Genomic DNA, 18,050 nt, shown 5'->3' with positions numbered 1-18,050 from the left:
AACTTTCAAAGGCCGCAAAAGTGTGGCTGTAAAAAGAAAAATAGGAGTTCCCGTCGTGGTGCAGTGGTTAACGAATCCGACTAGGAACCATGAGGTTGAGGGTTCGATCCCTGCCCTTGCTCAGTGGGTTAACGATCCGGCGTTGCTGTGAGCTGTGGTGTAGATTGCAGACTCGGCTCGGATCCTGCGTTGCTGTGGCTCTGGCGTAGGCTGGCAGCTACAACTCCGATTCGACCCCTAGCCTGGGAACCTCCATATGCCGCAGAAGTGGCCCAAGAAATGGCAAAAAAAAAAAAAAAAAAAAAAAAAAAAAAAAAAGAGAGAGAAAAATAAAGTAAAATAAAAACAAACATTGAAAAAAAAAGAATAACTGCAGTGGCTCAGGTAGCTGTAGAGGTATGGGTTCAATTCCCCCACCCAGTGTAGTGGGTTAAAAGGGTCCAGTGGTGCCACAGTTGTGACATAGGTCGCAGTGGTGGTTCAGAATCAATCCCTGGCCCAGGAACTGCCAGATACCACAGGTGTGGCCATTTAAAAAAAAAACACTTGGTCCCTTGAGATAATTATTTTCTCTGTGTAGTTGTGGTATCGCATTGACACACAGGTCCATTCATTTCAGCTTGGCTTTCCACGTTTAGGGATTGCTTTTTTAAATTAATTACTTTTTTTTTTTTTTTTTTTTTTTTGGCTGAGCCTGTTTCCAAGCCAGGGATCAAACCCATGCCACAGCAGTGAGCTAAGCCACACATGGCAGTGACACCACCAGATCCTTAACCTGTCAGGCCACCAGGGAATTCCTCAAAATCCTTTTGAGTCACTTAAATCTTTTGTGTAAGTTTTCCTTAAAGATCTTCTTTAAAGATGTTGCTTTTTGTTTTTTTTTTTTTTTTTTTTTTTTTTAGGGCTGCACCCACAGCATATGGAGATTTCCAGACTAGGGGTCTAATCAGAACTGTAGCTGCCGGTCTACATCACAGCCACAGAAACACGGGATCTGAGCTGAATCTGCCACCTACACCACACAGCTCACGGCAATGCCCGATCCTTAACCCACTGAGCAAGGCCAGGGATCAAACCTGCGTCCTCATCAATGCTAGTCAGATTCATTTCCATTGAGCCATGACAGAAACTCCATGTTGCATACTTTGGGGAAAAGTATGGCCTGAGTGTTTTATACATTTTTTGTTGTTGCTTGTCATGTTGTTGTAAATGGGGCCTTCTTTCTTATTTCTAACTGGTGGTTTTTGTACACATGTAGGCTCTTGACGTCTGTTTGTTAATGCTACATTCTGTTATCAAATTATCTTCAGTCTGTATTAGTTTATTTTCTTGAGTTTTCCAGAATATATCACACCACCTGCAAACAAACATTTTATCTCCTTTCCAACTGGGTTTCTCCATTTGCTTTATCTCATTCCTAATCCTCTCATATCTTACTAAGTCATAATGGCAAGAATGAGCAATTTTATTCCTGACTTTAGTGGGAAAGCAAGTTTTCATTAAGTAAGATACTGAGGAAATTTTCTGAGTTCCTAGGATTTTTTCTTTTTTAACCAGGAATGCAAAAAAAAATTTTTTTTTGTCTTTTGTCTTTTCTAGGTCCACACCCGTGGCATTTGGAGGTTCCCAGGCTAGGGGTCTAATAGGAGCTGTAGCCACCAGCCTACACCAGAGCCACAGCAACTTGGGATCCGAGCCGAGTCTGCGACCTACATCACAGCTCACGGCAACATCAGATCCTTAACCTACTGAGCAAGCTAGGGATTGAACCTGCAACCTCATGGTTCCTAGTCAGATTCGTTAATCACTGCGTCATGATGGGAACTCCAGGAATGCAAAAATTTTGGCAATTAAATTGCTCTTTCTGGGAGTTCTCTGATAGCTTAGCGGGTTAAGGCTGCTATGTTCTCACTGCTGTGCCTGTTTGCTGTGTGGCCCAGGTTCAATCCCTGGCTCAGGAACTTCCACATGCTGCCCATGCGGCAAAAAAGAAAAAAAAACAAAAAAACAAGAGAGAACCTCAAATAAACATTGAAACTCTCATTAAAAAAAAAAAAATCAGGAGTTCCCGTCGTGGCGCAGTGGTTAACGAATCCGACTAGGAACCATGAGGTTGCGGGTTCGGTCCCTGCCCTTGCTCAGTGGGTTAACGATCTGGCGTTGCCGTGAGCTGTGGTGTAGGTTGCAGACGCGGCTCGGATCCTGTGTTTCTGTGCCTCTGACGTAGGCCGGTGGCTACAGCTCAGATTCGACCCCTAGCCTGGGAACTTCCATATGCCGCGGGAGCGGCCCAAGAAATAGCAACAACAACAACAACAACAAAAGACCAAAAAAAATTATTGTTAATAAGGATTCTCATGCCTTTTTCTTTACTTATGATGTTGACCCAATAAATTATATTGAACCATCTTTGCTTTTCTGGAATCCCACTTGATCATGACTCTTTAAAAATGCTGTTGGATTCTATTTTACAAGTTAATGCTGGAGAAACTAGGAGGAGGTAGAGCTCACAGTTGGGCGACCTTGGAGATCCAGGGAGGTGTCCCGAGGTGGGAGGGCAGAGCAGTGGGTGTGGGTAGCCGTGAGCCGGGAACTCTCCTCCTTTCCCAAGTGAAAGTGCCTGGGCAAAAGGAAGGCAATTGAAAACTGCTTAAATCCATCTTAGAAGGACTATTTCAATCTAAATACTCACCAGTGAGGAACCAGTCAAGTAAATGATGACACATCCACACAACAGAATACTATATAGTAATTAAAAATAATTGGGGAAGTTCCCGTTGTGGTGCAGCAGAAACGAATCCAACTAGGAACCATGAGGTTGCAGGTTCTATCCCTGGCTTCACTCAGTGGGTTAAGGATCTGGCGTTGCCATGGTGTAGGATCCCGCACTGCTGTGGCTGTGGTGTAGGCCAGCAGCTGTAGCTCTGATTGCACCCCTAGCCTGGGAACGTCCTCCGTATGCTGCGGGTGCAGCCCTAAAAAGCAAAATAAATAATTTTTAAAAAATAACCAGGAATTTCCTCATGTGCCAATCAGTACTAAGTGAATAAAATCAAGTGCAAATCAGTATCTTTACTATTTCTATAAAGGAGGAGGAACAAAACATCAGAACTAGATTTGCCAGGTACAATATACGCCTAAATAGTTCTGGAAGGAGATGCATGAAACAGGTGAAACTCGACTGCCTCCAGGGAGGGTGAAACTGGGCACCTGGGAACAATGAGGGGACTCTTCACCCTTCCCCATTGGTGTTGTTTGGTTTCTGCTGCTCCATGCAAGATTACTGGGGGCAAGATTCCTGGGGACCACTGCATCCAGCCTCTTCCTCACCCAGCCCCTTTCACAGGGGTCCAGGTGGGCCGGGCCCCCTCCATCATCATCGTCATGTTTGATTGTTCCATGGAGACTAGGGTCCTGAAGAGTGTTGACCGGGGCCAGGTGAGCAGGTTCTATCCCTGGCTTCAGGCAGATGACTGCGATGACTGCGAGTCTACCACCATTGCCAGTGCCTGGAGACGCACCTCAGCCTGTTCAAGCCCACCTTGACCTTCTACCTGCAGAAGAATCTGCTCCGAAATGTAGGTACTCCCAGCTTGCCACTCACTCCCCTGGCCCCCCAGGGGAGCAGGTCCAGATGAAACAGCCCAAGGGTTATGCCATCGCCCTGCTTCCCAGGCCTCTCTGGGCCTCAGTTTCCCAGGCATGTACACTAAGTTCCACTGCTTCCATGAGGCAGAATGGGTGCAGGCTGCTAGGACATTTATGGTCTAAACAGGACAACCGGCTCCAAAACTGCAAAATTAAATATACTTTAAAACATGTCTATAAAACATAAGCTTATGACAACTGGTCAACCAGAGTTTAACTCAAATTCAGCCATGTGCTCTCCAGGTAGAAAGTAGGGATGAGTGACCCATGTAATTCTTGTACTTTTGTTACTGTGTAAGATAGAGAATTTCTATGTTATTCCTGCTTCCCAAACGAAAGTTAAGAGTGAGCATGACACAGGCTAACCTCATTTACCAAGGATGGGGTGGGGAGGCAGTGGGCTAGCCTGGCACAACCCTGATCCTATGGCCTGTTCCCAGTGATGGAACCTCCAAACATTTTGTGTGGCCAAGTACCCAGCTGTTAGTAATGCAAAACTTTATACCACAGCCTTCCAGACCCATTTCCCCCTTTCCCTCACCCACATGGCTTTGAGGCCAAACCTCTCCACTCTACGGGTAATTAATGAAAAGAGGCCTTTGAACCTGTCTTCCCTTTGTCAGGGGTAGAGGACAGTGACACTCAGAATTGACCCCCTTTGCTTCCCCTTCTCCAGATCTTGGCAGAAGCAGCTCCAGAAAACATTTTTGCTAAGTGCTGCTCTGTTACGGAAGGTCTGCAGTAAGGCGGGAGAGGGCTGGAGGCTTTCCCCTCACCCCAGAGCTCAAAGAGGGTACACCGCCTGAGGTGAGACACCTGGTGAGGGATTCTAATCCAAGCTAACTGCCCATGTGACCCCAGAACAGCGTCTTCCTTCCTGGGTCACTACTCCACAAGTGGGTTGACCGGGGGCCACCAATGAACACTCTTCACAGGGCAGGTCCCTAACAAACCTGTAATGTCATGTGGGCTAGAACAGCCCTGCCTAGAGGTGGCAGCTGCTGCTGGCCTCTGCTGGATGCTGCCACTCAAGCCTGTGGGCCTGGTTTTTTAAGTGTTGGTATTCAACCATAAACCCCAAAGGCACACTCCAGAGTATGCCTCAAAACAATCACCCCTGGGCCAGACACCTCACTCTCCTACCTCTGCCCTCACCCACAGGCTGCCAACAACCACTGGAAGGGACACCATTACCTAGAACAGGCCCAGTTCTCACCTCAAGACTCACTAACAAAACGGGCCACAGCTGGGCACCTATCAAGGCCAGGCTGACTCCTGTGAGGCATGGCCGTGGGTTTGCTGTGGAGGCAGCTGTATCCAAGGGAACGCCTGTCCCCAGAGACCCTCCTGGGTGCTTTGCTCCCCAAGTTCCCAGAGGGAAAAAGCTGGGGGAGGGCTGCACCACTGGAGCTCAGCCCGCTTCTCCCTACAAAACTAGACGGGCATGCTTTGGGGGTCCCACACCTCACTCTCATCGGCCAAGCCTTGTTCCTCCTCAACTTGTTTCCTCTACAAACACAACTGCGGCCAGAACGCAGTTTTAGACAAAAAGCACTTTATTTAACCAAAAAAAAAGGGGTGGGGGGCAGATTAGGAAAGCACAATGCGCCTGCAGAAAACTATTTTCTCTTATAATTTTTGTTTTCTTTAAAAAAAAGAAAAAAAGAAAAACAACACAAAGCTTGTAATTTCCAATCACCGTTATCAGGCTTTTTACAACATCTATAAAGAACAAACATCTGCTTCAAAACTCTACGGGGAGAGAAAGAGAGACGGCACCCAGCAGACACGGGGAGGTTTTGTTATCATTTATTTGTGAAGTTAAAAACGAGCGATAAAAAGTAAAAACTGCCATACAATTTTTTGTTTTGTTCTCAATTTGTTTTCAGTTTCAATGTCCTCTTGAACAGATGAAACACGACAGACCAGTCCTGGGGGTCGGGGGCGGGAGGAACCGCAGGGTGGGCGGGGCGGGGGGAAGAGAAATGAGCTGGGGCGGAAGGAGAGCGAGAGGAGGAGCAGAGAGGCCGAGGGGCTGCCTGATGTGGGGCAGGGGCAGTTTTTTCCTGCAATATCAATACCTGGTCCAAGGAATGTTCCAACTCTAACTAAAAAAAAAAAAAAGAAATAGCAAGAATGACTTTTTTCCTTTTTAAAAGTTTATTTTAAAAACATGAAGAGGGCCAAGGATGGTAGTAGGGAGTGAATGAATTGCTTTTTCCTGAAAAGAGGCAGTTTCAGGAAGGCTAGGGGAGAGGAGGGCGATAGATTTTTTTTTTTAATATATATATATAATTTTATAGGTTTTGCTTTTTTATTTTTATTTTTTTATTTTTTATTTTTTTTTGCAGAGATTTAGTTCTCGCTATCTTCTATGGCTGGCTCAACATGAAGGATCCCAATTTTGAAAGAAAAAAAGCATGTGAGACACACAGAATGAGCGAGAGAGCGAGAGCCTGGCATAGCCCGTGCCATGACCTGCAAGCCACTCACAGTGAGGGCTCCCCCGGCACCCCCCTTGGCAGCCATCGCTCTCTCGACAAACAAACAGAAAAAAAAAAAAAACAAACAAACAAAAAAAAAAACAAACAAAAAAAGCCCCCAAACAGAACAAAATGGAAAAAAAATAATAAAGATTTTCACAGATGAAGAAGTTCACATTCATTCGATTCATTGAGCCTGCGGAGAGGGAAGAGATAGGAATTGGTCACTACGGGAAGGGGAGGGGGGCAGGAGACTGGGGGCGGTGGCAAGGAGGGGGCCAGGAAGCCCCTCTCCCGAGCCTGAAGGATGTGTTTGTAGCTGTCTAGTCAGTGCTCCAGGGACTCGGCTGAAGTCAGAATGGCTCCTTGATGGAGGAGATAGACAGAGGAAGGAGAAGCAGGGGCCAGAGAGAGAGAGAGAGAGAGAGAGAGAGAGAGAGAGAGAGAGAGAGAAGCGCTCAGGGTGGGAGGGGAGGAGGGTGCCCTCTGTCTTGAGGAAGGCGGCGGCAGGTGGCTCCCGGCGCATCACAACATGAACAACCCGAGATCACGGTGTCCCCACAACACCCCTGTGAGGTAGGTTGGAAGGTGGCAGCGATCGTCACGCCCACTTCACAGACAAGACCGGGACACGCAGGCAGGCACCAGAACAGAGGCCAAGCCGGGTGGAGCGGCGGGGGGCTCCCCGCACCTGTTCTGCACCCCGCCCACACCTCGGCACCTCGACCGAGCCACACCAGGCCGCTTGCAGCACAGTCACTTGGACACGCGGGGAGATCATGGGTTCAAAAATAAAGGAATAAAGAGAACAAAAACCATACAAGTAATGCAGAGAGGGGAAAAAAATATCCGTTTTCTTCCCAAGTGGCCAGATTTTGAGTGTTAGCAGCCAGGACGGCGACCAACATCTGAGCGGACGGCCTGCCCCCCACCCCCAGGACTACCCACCAGTTCAACAGTTCCTTCTTTTATTTGTTTCACACTCTCCCCCAGCATCACGACAGCGTTACACAGGAACAAGCGGGCCGGCGGAGGGAGGCCTCTTCGTTTAACCTCTGGACCCAGCGCACACTTTCCCCGGATTGTGGGGACTCCTGGAGACCTCTGGCCACACGGCCCCCGCTGCAGGCATCAAGGACACACCCCGCAGGGGAAGGGATTTCCGGCGCTACCCACTAAGGCAGGATGGACGGTAGCCGGGGGTTGGAAGGAAAAAGGAGGAGGAGGAGGGTGGCAATTCCCACTTGCCTGCTGCTGTCCCTGCTGTGTGGGTGGAGGCTGGGGGCCGCCAGGACCTGGAGTCTGTCCGTAGTAAGCGGCTTGCTGTCTGTAATATTCCGCCCAGGCGGCGCTGTAGTCTGGCTGGGAGCCGGGGGGTGCTCCTGGACCCCCTCCGGTGGCCACTTGAGCTGTGGGGGAGCAGAGAGGGTGGGTGAGTGTGGCTGGTGTGAGAATGGGCCTGTCCCTGTCCCCTGAGGCCCCAGCAGCTCACCCTGCTTCTTGTAGTACTCTTCCCAGGCCTTTGTGTAGTCCTGCTGTGGGGGTGCTCCAGGCTGCTGGGGCTGCTGGCCTGTGGAGGCAAGCACCCAGAGGTCAGAGAACAGGGCAGGGACATGGCCACCCGCCGGCCTGCCCCTCTGACCTGCACCCCCGGGGCAGCCCGTGCACTCACCAATCTTTTTGTAATACTCTTCCCAGGCCTTAGTGTAGTCTGATTGGCCAGCAGGTGGGGGCTGAGGAGGCTCACCCTGGGTGGGGGGGGCCGCGGGGGCCGGTGCAGGGCCTGGCACAGGGCCTGGGGGCTGCTGGTAGTAGTGTGAATAGTAGGCGGCCCAGGCAGCATTGGGGTCTGCGGCAGCTGCTGCAGCTTTATCTGCAGGAGACGGGTGTGTGGGCTGAGGGGTGACCCAGGAAGCTGGCCCCTCCCCACCTCCCCTGGCCAGGTTCTGACTTACTTGGGTCATGAGGAGCAGGTGGTTGCCACTGGGGGTAGGTGTTGCCCCAGCCCTGGGGTGGGTACTGGTGAGGAGGGGGACCTCCGGCACTGCAGGGGAAGAGACGGAACACGTGAACCAGGCTGTGTCCACTGAGGATGGTATGGGTGGGCAGGGGGCCCAGAGCACTGCCCACACGGAGCTGTGGGCTCCTGACCCAGGGAAAGGTGTGAGATGAACAATGCGAAGGCCATGGGCTGCCTTGGCTTAAGAATGTGAAAGTCCCCCAGGTGCAACACGTAGGAATCTATGTAAGGGGTGGAGAAGACCAGGGGCAACACCGTGGCATCTTTTAAAAACGGTGCTTATGAAGTGAGGGGCTGGACTGGATGGTGTTGGGGGCCCAAACACTACACTTCCGTAAGGCGGGCATGGACCTCCTGCTGTGAAGAAAAAAGACTGCTACTCTTTAACAGTGACCCCACAGCCCAGATCCCAGGAGGCTGGCAGGAATACTCACTGAGGGGGTGCCCCAGGTGGCCCTTGATTGAAGGGCCCGGGGTTGAAAGGCCCCATGGGGCCAGCAGGGCCTGGTCCCCCGGGGCCTGGTCCGACTGGGCAGAGGGGACCCTGGAGGAAGGAGGACCAGACGAGGTCAGCAGGATGGGAGGCAGGACCCAGACCCAGTATCCCAGAACCCCTCCCTGGGCCCACCTCAATCTTCTCCTCAATGAGTTGCTTGGCGTGGTCAATCTGCTGGGGAGAGCCCCGGATGATGAAGAGTTTGAAGTTAGGGTCCCCGTTGGGTGGCAGCTGTCGGGAGATCTCAACAAAGGCGCCAGTCTGCTGGTTTATGGCTTTCACGTTCTCGCCACCTGTGGGAGCCACAGGCAGTGAGGGGAGAGTGGGAAGACAGTGGTGGAGGGACAGAGCCAGTGGCAGAGCCTACTCACCTCGGCCGATGACCAGCCCGCACTTGTGAGTGGGGATGGAGAAGGTCATCTCCCCACCGGGGGGCCCCCAATTGCCTTGGCCCCTGCCTCGACCTCGGCCTCCGGGGGGCATGCCAGGACCCCCTGGAGGGCCTGGGGGACCGCTCTGCAAGACAGGGAGGAGACAGAGGGTGAATGCAGGAAGCCAACCTGGCCCCCTCACCCTTCTCCATGCACCTGACACCACCTACCCTGAGGCTTTGGAGGAGATCATTGATGATCCGTGCGGCGTGCTCACACCGGTCTGGGGGCCCCATTATGTGAGCTATCTTCTCAGGACCCGTCCCGTCATCTGAGGCAGCACCCAGAAAGCAGAAATGCAGTTACAAGGGAAATGCACTCCACACCCCCAACAGTGCCCCTTCAGGGCAGAGCCCCTACTGGGCTAAGCGTCTGAAATATCTCAGACTGAGGGCCACTGGCCGCCCTCTACGTATTCAGCAGCTGGGAAAGAGGCCCGCAGGCCCACACTCCCAGAGAAGGAAACTGATAGGGTAAAAGAGGGTGGTGGCTGAGGCTTCTTTCTGCATTTGGTACCCCCAGGACTAAGAGTGACAACAAAGCTTGGAGTTCCTGTCATGGCTCAGTGGTTAACGAATCCGACTAGGAACCATGAGGTTGCAGGTTCGATCCCTGGCCTTGCTCAGTGGGTTAAGAATCCGGCATTGCCGTGAGCTGTGGTGTAGGTTGCAGACATGGCTTGGATCCCGTGTTGCTGCAGCTCTGGCGTAGGTGGGCGGCTACAGCTCCGATTGGACTCCTTAGCCTGGGAACCTCCTTATGCCGCGGGTGAGGCCCTAAAAAAAGACCAAAAGACAAAAAAAAAAAAGAATGGCCACAAATCTCTTAAAAAGCACATTCCATGATGGCCTAGAGGTTAAAGGACTAGGTGTTGTCATTACTGTGGCTCAGGTATGATCCCTGGCCTAGGAACTTGCACATGCTACTGGCAGAGCCAAAAAAACCTGCTCAGACATTCTTACCAAGGCTTGGCAGAAGCCTGGCCTAGGGGCCCAGGTTGCCATCATGAGAGCCCTTTGATGGGGGAGACAAAAGGGATGATCTGACAGAAGAGGAAAACACACTCCTCTTCGACTTGCCAAGTCTGCCTGTCACCCACTTTCTCACGTGGCTGTCCCATGGAGGAGGAACAAAGCGTGTCCTGCTGGTCTAGGAGTAACAAGGCAATGCAAAAAGAGGCTTGACAAGGCGAACCCTGGTGCCGGGCTGGCTCCTGACCTTGTTTAAACTGTATTCGTACACCGGCGTCATTCTGGATCTTCTTGATCATCTCTCCGCTCCGACCAATGACCACACCCACAGAATGCCTGGGCACTGGCACCTGGGGGAGAACGGGACACAGGAGGCTCAGCTAGGTTTTGTCTGCAGTCTGTTGCCCACCAGCCAAGCCCCCATTCCACCCTAGCGCTCCACCCTCCTGGGGAGGCTCACACTCACATCGATACCCCCACCGATCCGGGATCCATACTCGTTCCGGTCCCCAAAGCCTCCCTGGTCACGCTCCCGAAGGATGTCCATCACCATCTCGCAGGCTTGCTGCAAACACACAAGGCATGGAGCACACGCAAGCACTGCCGCCCCACTGGGTGCTGAGGTCACAGGTCTAAGCTAACGACTGAAACACAATGTGCTGAGCTCTTTATCTGCTGCCATAAGAGACAGATGTCATGAGCACCCCCATTTTCTAGAGTTTAGGCCACCTGCTCACAGCTGGGAGGTAGAATTCAGCATGAAAACACTAGCTGGTGCTCTTAAAAACCTCTCCACTGGCACACAAATCTCCAGCCCACCTGCCCACCCTCTCTCTTCCCCAGAACCTGTCCTCCCAACCCCCAGGGGGTGCTCACCTGCACTTTGTAAGGATCTCCGATGATCCGGAGTGGTTTGTCCACATTTGTGTTCTGGGAACCATCTTGGATTAAAATCATCTTCACTCCAGCCCGTTCCTTTACAACCAAGGTTGATAGTGCTGAGCTTTCAAAGCATTTGGGGCCATGAGAGGGCAAGCAGGGAGGACGAAAGAGGATGTAAAGGACTCTGGAAAGCAGCTAAGGGTGGTGGTGTACAGACACACAGCCCCAAGAAGGAAACTTTCTTAGGATGGGAGGAACCTCTGTCCCACCCCCTCACCTGCAGCTGCTTAATCGTCTCCCCGCCTTTGCCGATGACCAAGCCAGCCTTCCCTGCGGGGATCATGATCTCCTGCACTGTGCCATTCTGGCCCCCGTTGGCATTGTCATGGAACTGTCCTGGGGGGCCCCCACGACCCCGAGACACAATGTCATCCAGCATCATCTTCGCTTTCCTGGGAAGAGGAAGAGTAGTGTTGTCACTGGCAGTTTCACCCAGGGCCAAGGGAACAGGATTACAACATGTATGTCTGACAGATGATAGGAGAGGGGTCCCATCCCTGGGCTGGGGCCATTCAGGCTCAGGTTCCCCAGATCTCAGGAAGCAGGGGACTCACTGTGTCAATACTGGCCCCTAGGGAAGACAGGGCTGAGGAGCATGGTGTAGGAGTCACCCTAACTTCAGAGGGATCCAGAGGGCCTCTGCCCGCCTGACAGGCCCAGCTGGGGACTTACTGTACAGATTCTGGGGCTCCTGTCAAGGACACACTGCGCTCAGGTAGGCCGCCGCTGTCTGGGAGAGAAGAAAAGACAGGGTCAATGTCTTCCTGGGTCTGTGGACACCAGGGAGACCTTCCATGGAAGTAAGGAGACCTCTAAAACAATCAACAGCTACTTTTGCTATCACTCGGTAGCCTGACAATCTACCTCCCCAAGCGCCTGGAAGGATACTCTACGCAAGGCCAAGACCAGGAACTTAAAGTTCAGTAAGGGAGGCCGAACTTTTAAAGAAAAACATAAGGAGATGTAGATTTCAGAAGGTCCAAAACTTGGGCCCCTTCTATCACCACTGACGACTGAGCACTTTTTAGTCAATGAACCGCATGTACCAGAAACCCCTGCAAAGCAGGCACTTACTAAGGAACAGGGAGAATTGGATTTAACCCCAAGCCTGACCCCAAAGCTATTCTTTCTAATGAGCTCTCTCGCCTCACACATTCCCACCTGCTCCCCACCAGGCATTTAAGCTCAGGTGGCAACTGAGCATCATGGTCAGAGCAAAGATCTGAGGTGAGGCTCTCAGTACTCAATTCTAGCTCTTCTGCCTCATTGGAAATAAGGAAACAGGAGTTGCAGCTGTACTTTGAGGCGTTGTGCTAGTTGAGATACTGTGCTGAGCCTCGCCCACAGAACGTGCTCAATAAACACCAGCCCAGAGTTCCCGTCGTGGCTCAGAGGAAACGAATCTCACTAGTATCCATGAGGATGTATGTTCAATTCATGGACTTACTCAGTGGGTTACAGATTTGGCATTGCTGTGAGTTGTGGTGTAGGTCACAGATGATGCTCGGATCCGGCATTGCTGTGGCTGTGCCACAGGCCGGCAGCTGTAGCTCTGATTTGACCCCTGTCTGGGAACTTTCATATGCTGCGAGTGCAGCCCTAAAAAACAAACAAAAAAACATAAAAAAATAAACAGGGGTTTCCGTCGTGGCGCAGTGGTTAACGAATCCGACTAGGAACCATGAGGTTGCGGGTTCGGTCCCTGCCCTTGCTCAGTGGGTTAACGATCTGGCGTTGCCGTGAGCTGTGGTGTAGGTTGCAGACACGGCTCGGATCCTGTGTTGCTATGGCTCTGGCTACAGCCAGAGGCTACAGCTCCGATTGGACCCCTAGCCTGGGAGCCTCCACATACCGCGGGAGCGGCCCAAAGAAATAGCAAAAAGACAAAATAAATAAATAAATAAATAAATTAAAAAATAAACAACAGAACACCAGCCCTTCTACCAGATCATGACAGTCAAGTGGTTACTGAAGATAAATGCCAACAGCCTAAGTCCACCCAGCCCAGTGCTCATCCTGGCACAGATCTACTTTTCTCGTTACCTGGAGAGATCTGCACTTTGCAGCCTGAATCCTGTTGGATTTTGTTAATCTGTTCGCCTCCTCTGCCAATGACTATGTGGAGAAAAAGGAGAAAAGCAGAGCTTGACAGCTTCCCACTGTCCAGGGATGATGGTGGAGAGAGCACAAAACGGGCTCTTTCAGACCAAAGGTTTCTGGACTGCCAGGAGACTGCCCCCCTCCCCCGGCATCCCTGACCATGGTGACCCACACTCACTTAGTCCCACCATGCCGTCTGGAACCCTGTACTCTTCTGTCATTGAAGTCCTGCAAAGAGACACAACGAGAGTCAGCCTCAGGTAGGGAAGTAAAGGGGATGGAAGAGCCTCCTATGACATGGGGACCACGATCTCACAGGCATAAGCAGGGTCTGACAATGGCACGGGGGCTCCCTGCCCCACAAATCATCTCAACCTCTCAAGGCCTGTTTCCCCATCCGGGCCACGGGAGGCTTGGTCTGGGATGGTGTGACCCCCTGGACCAGTGCTGCCCTACTGACTCAGGGCCAGAGCGTGAACTTGAACACTTTCACAGCAACCTCACGGTGTCTTTTGATGTCTGTTGATTTTAGTTTTTAATTAGGAGGAAATGGTTTTGTTTCTTTTTCATTTCATTTTCCTACTAATTTACTGTCACAAAACTTTGGCTAACTGAAAAAAAAGAAGAAAAGACAACGTAGTCCTTCATAAAGCATCCACCTGTGTCAGATTCACTGAAGTCACTCTGGGGGCAAAAAGGTAGGAAAGACCCGCCCCTCCCTTTCCCCGGCCCACCAGCTCTCAGGGAACAAGCATTTGCAGACAGTGGATGAAAAGGCCAAGGCCAGCTCCCAACCTTTTTCTAGGAGGGATGCTTGTGCTTCTGAGTGTCCCCACTCCAACGAAAAAGCAAGGGGATGTAGAGACCACCTGCCTTCAATACAGCCCAAGGCCACGGCCCTGTCCTCCCTACAGGCCCAGACAGGTAAGTACAGGGGACAAATGAAACCCCTTCTGCCTCTCAGGCCTCTCCCCAGTTGACCAGCAATAGAGACAAAGCCCTAAATGATGTGGCCCTCACAGAGCTCTCCCTCAAGTCAGTAAGAAAGGCCAGAGACTGACAGGAAACACGTTCTCCAAATCACAACTCACCTGGGGGGAGGATGGATGGGTCCGAGCTGAGAACTGATGGCTGCAGAGAGAAAATCCAAAGCAAAGATTGGCCTGGCTCCTTCCTCTTTGGGACCCTGTCATTACTGCCTGCACGAGGGGCGACTAGCACTTGTTAACACTGCTTCTGATGGGAGCCCGTCTCACAACGCATATGCCCTGAGATTCTGCCCCAGTCAAGGCACTCAGAGCCATGGACACCAGGTGATGAACACCAAAAGCTTCCATAAAAGAGGTACTGTCTGCTCAGTACTTCTAGGTCCCCATTTTGCGCTAAAAACCTAAGATCCTGAAGCTGCCCTTTGCCTGTGCCACCCAATGGACTTACAGTCTCCTTGGGAAGCCAATTTCTTGCTTTCTGGTTGGTCTGTGAAAAGAAAAGAGGATGTCAGATGCAGCACCCACCTACCCACCCACAGCTGCCTCAAATCTGATGCTGGTCCCACATGTCCTGGCAAACAATCCTCCCGCCACCCGCCTTGTCCCGTCCCCTCAACCCCAAAGCCAAGACAGCAGAGTAGAAGAGATCAACCCCAGACTTCCTCAATCCCACTACTAGCACCTAGCGGGAAAATGATGGTGGTCCCTGAGCCCTTCCAGCTAAGGACCAAATCTGCCCTGGGGAAGTCAGGCAGATCACTGAGTTGATAATTTTGGCTGCTATGAATAATGTTGCATGCCCCAGGGCCAATAAAACCATATTAACATGGGGCCTCAACAAAACCACCTGCACTTCCCTGGCTTACTTAACAGGCAGGGAGAAACAATCTCAAGAACTTACAATTTAGACCTGGTCAAGTCAATCTGCCCTCCTCTCAGCCACCTGATACCTCAGGATGGCAGCCCAAACAAAAAGAATGAACAAAGCTGGGACCAGGGAGGTTTTAATAGCAGCAGCCCCCCCCCCCAAGCCCCCAACCACATTCAAACAAAGGCACTTCGCTCTCTGCCCCCCCCAGCAGGTAGTTACCTCCATCTTCTAACTGCCTCTTTTGGCCCCCAAAACCAAAATCAGGAGTGCTGTTATTCACTGTTGTAGCAGCATCGCCTCCAATTTTGGCTGCGATCTAGAAATAAAGTTGTAAGCAGAGAAGAATCACCACCTAAGACTACCCTCCATGCTGCAGATCATCCTCTCACTCTCCCCTCTCTGAGTCCTAAGAACCCAATGGGTCTTGCTATCTAGCCTGGGAGTGGCTTTCCCCAGATTTAGGAAACAGCCTGTTGGTTAAAACCTTCTAGAATTTTCATCTAAGGTCTTAGAGTTTAAGAGTTATTTGGGAATTTAAAAACTTCCCTTCTCTATGGTACTTATGCCTAAATCGTTTGTGCCAGACTGTAATCCCCACTGACTTGTTCTAGGGGTGAAAGGAACAGAAGTTCAGGTGCCAGGGAAGGTCCTCAGATCACCTCCTAAGAGAGGGAACTTTCAGAAACTTCCTTCCCTAAGTGCTCACTCCTCTGGGATGCTGAAGAGCACGGTTCTCCTTCATCTTCATCACCCTTAAAATCTTTGCATTTGTTGAACAAATTTTAGGGAGGGTTTTGGTTCAAGTCATCTGAAACCTTCATTTGACCAAAATAAAAGGCCTTTTGGAACACATGTTACATTTTAAACACACAAACAGCAACTTCAAATAAATCCCAACAAATTTAAAACCAGAGTCTGCTGGTGGGATTATTACAAATGTTCCAAAAAAACACAAACCATAAACTGAGGATCTATCTTTTCACCTCTTCATTTTTTTAAAAAAACAATTTGAGCCAAAGCTCTTGGGATGCCCAGATGTGGCCTTATCCCACTCCAACAGACAGCACCAACTCCCCAAGTTATAGCTGCTTCTCAATCAAGACAGTAATGGGGTGGGCAACCAGATCAATTGCACTATTCCACTTCAGAGGTGAAAGACACAGACCACACTGGGAGGGGAACAGGGCGTTCACCTAACGGGACCTCCCACCCTGTCCTGGAGGCAGTGGGACGAACCCTGAGTGAGAAAGCACTCAATGGCCTGAGCCAGGTCTGCTTCCTGAAAGGGCGGCAAAGTGCTGCCTTTCTATGGGCCTCCTCCCCTCAGACTGTGGGGAGGCCGAGAATGGGGCCAGGGAGGTCAGTCCGACAAGCATGTGACCCCCCTGTGTAGTCATCATGCCCCTAAACACAGTGGTGGGACCCTTCCCCTCTTTCCCCAAGACAAACCAAGCTTTCGAGCCACCAGAAGCATCAAAAAGACCAGCTCCTATGCCCACCCTCCCCATTTCATCTAAGTGCTTGGCCACTCTTTGGTAGCCAAAGGGTCCTCCTTCCACTTTCTGGGCTCAAAAGGAAAGACTTTTCCCCCACCAAAGTCCCTCCTTCTCGGGGAGCAGGCAGGGCTCTTTGCCCTCAAGGGAGATGGGGGCAGAGTTAGATCTTCTCCCTGGGAAGACGGACCCTTGCTTCCAGAAGTGGAGCTTGGGGTGGTGGGGGGAAGTCCACTAAGTGAGTCCCCGCGCTCCCGAGCCCCTGCACACCCAGGGGCCGCTCTGGGTGACCCCCCGGACGACCCTTCCTCCTGCAGGGGGTCAACCTGAGGGGGGGGCACTCCAGACGTCGGGGGAGGCCCAGGCCCCCACCTACCGCCCCACGTGACCTCGCGGCGGCCCCGGCCCCCCCCTCGCCTCGCGACCCCGCGCGCGCGCGCACGTGACCCCGCCCCCTCCCCCGCCCGCCCGCGCGCGCGCCCCTCAGGCCCGCGGCCTCCTCACCTGGCGGGCCCGCTGCACCGCGTCGGCGAAGGCGTCCTTGCGGATCCCCGGGCCGCCCCCGCCAGGCGGCTGCGAGGGGCCCCCGGCCGACCCCCCGCCCGGGCCGCCGCCTCCAGGGCCGCCGCCACCCCGGTCCCCCGCGCCCGGCGGGCCCGGCGGAGGGCCTCCCCCGGCGCCCCCGGCTCCTCCGGATCCCCCGCCCCCGCCGGCAGGTGGCGGCGGCCCGGGCGGGGGTCCTCCCGTGCTGTAGTCCGACATGGCGCGGCGGGGCCGGGCCTGGCGCGGAGGCTGAAGCTGAGGAGGAGGCGGCGGCAGCGGCGGCTCAACGCGGGAACAAGGCCTCGCTCCACACGGCCGCGGAGCACTCTGGGAACCCAGCGGCTGGGAAGACGACGAGGAGGGAGAGGGACGCCCCTCCCGACGCCGGCTTGATGGACGGTGCCGCAGGGCCAATGGGAGGTGGCCGCCGCTCCCAGGACCCCAATCGCAGGCTCTGGAGGCTAGCGGCCAATCGGAGTTCCGCGAGAGGCAGTGGGCGGGAGGCGCCGCGAGATCGACAGCTCTCGGAGGCAATGGGCTGCGGGTTGCCGGCACTGGGCGGGCAAATCGAAGCGATCCGAGAAGGCTGGAGGCCCAATGAAGCGGGAGTTCCAGAATCGCGGGGCGGCTTCAGAACCGGATTGACGGCTCCGAAGAGTCAAGTGGACAGGAAGGAGGGGCCTGGCGAAAGGGTTCTTTTGAACGGGCTGGGCAGGAGCCGGGTGAGATAGTCAGGTACGCAAGCCAATAAGTACACAGGAAAGGCGGTTCTTGTAGAGATTGGCAGTCATCCTAACCCAGTCTCTGACGGGTTCTGTGTGATGGGCTTGCATTTAGGGAGGATTACTTTCCCTGTTAACCAGAATCCTTTTCTAGTCGTGTCTTCTAAGCCAATCGCTGAGCGCCGGGGGCGGGTGTAAGGTGACTGACTCTGTTCGGGACAAACGGTAATGAAGGAAATAAAGGTGCCTGGTTTTGGTGGGAGCCAGTGGAAGCGCAGCTGCATTGGGGCGGAGCTGGCCACCAAGCGGCGGGAGGGGATTAGCCAGAGCCGAAGTGAATG

The 18,050-nt window shown here is 52.7% G+C and overlaps 1 protein-coding gene across 2 annotated transcripts; it reads right to left on the bottom strand.

Moving 5' to 3' along the window:
* KHSRP (KH-type splicing regulatory protein) lies at positions 5,303–17,206 on the bottom strand. Of its 2 annotated transcripts, XM_021083987.1 has the most exons (20): positions 16,949–17,206; positions 15,171–15,267; positions 14,529–14,567; positions 14,183–14,222; positions 13,270–13,319; positions 13,035–13,106; positions 11,664–11,721; positions 11,209–11,383; positions 10,926–11,024; positions 10,516–10,614; positions 10,297–10,399; positions 9,249–9,349; positions 9,019–9,163; positions 8,780–8,940; positions 8,586–8,695; positions 8,087–8,175; positions 7,804–8,004; positions 7,624–7,701; positions 7,380–7,540; positions 5,303–6,327 (listed from the first exon to the last, which is right to left on the bottom strand). In XM_021083987.1, exons 1-20 carry the CDS (start codon positions 17,204–17,206, stop codon positions 6,319–6,321), a joined length of 2,145 nt encoding a protein of 714 aa, XP_020939646.1. In that variant the 3' UTR covers positions 5,303–6,318. The 2 variants fall into 2 exon arrangements, with proteins under 2 accessions (XP_020939646.1, XP_020939644.1); XM_021083985.1 differs by having other exon boundaries at positions 5,436–7,540.

The sequence above is a fragment of the Sus scrofa genome, chromosome 2, assembly GCF_000003025.6.
Source record: "Sus scrofa isolate TJ Tabasco breed Duroc chromosome 2, Sscrofa11.1, whole genome shotgun sequence".
Taxonomy (NCBI): domain Eukaryota; kingdom Metazoa; phylum Chordata; class Mammalia; order Artiodactyla; family Suidae; genus Sus; species Sus scrofa.
This window is presented reverse-complemented; position numbering and strand designations above follow the sequence as displayed.

Excerpts from the sequence above, each read along its gene's own strand:
- KHSRP (XM_021083985.1), bottom strand. The coding sequence starts at position 17,206 with ATGTCGGACTACAGCACGGGAGGACCCCCGCCCGGGCCGCCGCCACCT. Across the intron at positions 15,268-16,948 it reads CGGTGCAGCGGGCCCGCCAG|ATCGCAGCCAAAATTGGAGG; the intron begins GTGAGGAGGCCG and ends CTTTATTTCTAG. Across the intron at positions 8,005-8,086 it reads ACCTGCTCCTCATGACCCAA|ATAAAGCTGCAGCAGCTGCC; the intron begins GTAAGTCAGAAC and ends CGTCTCCTGCAG.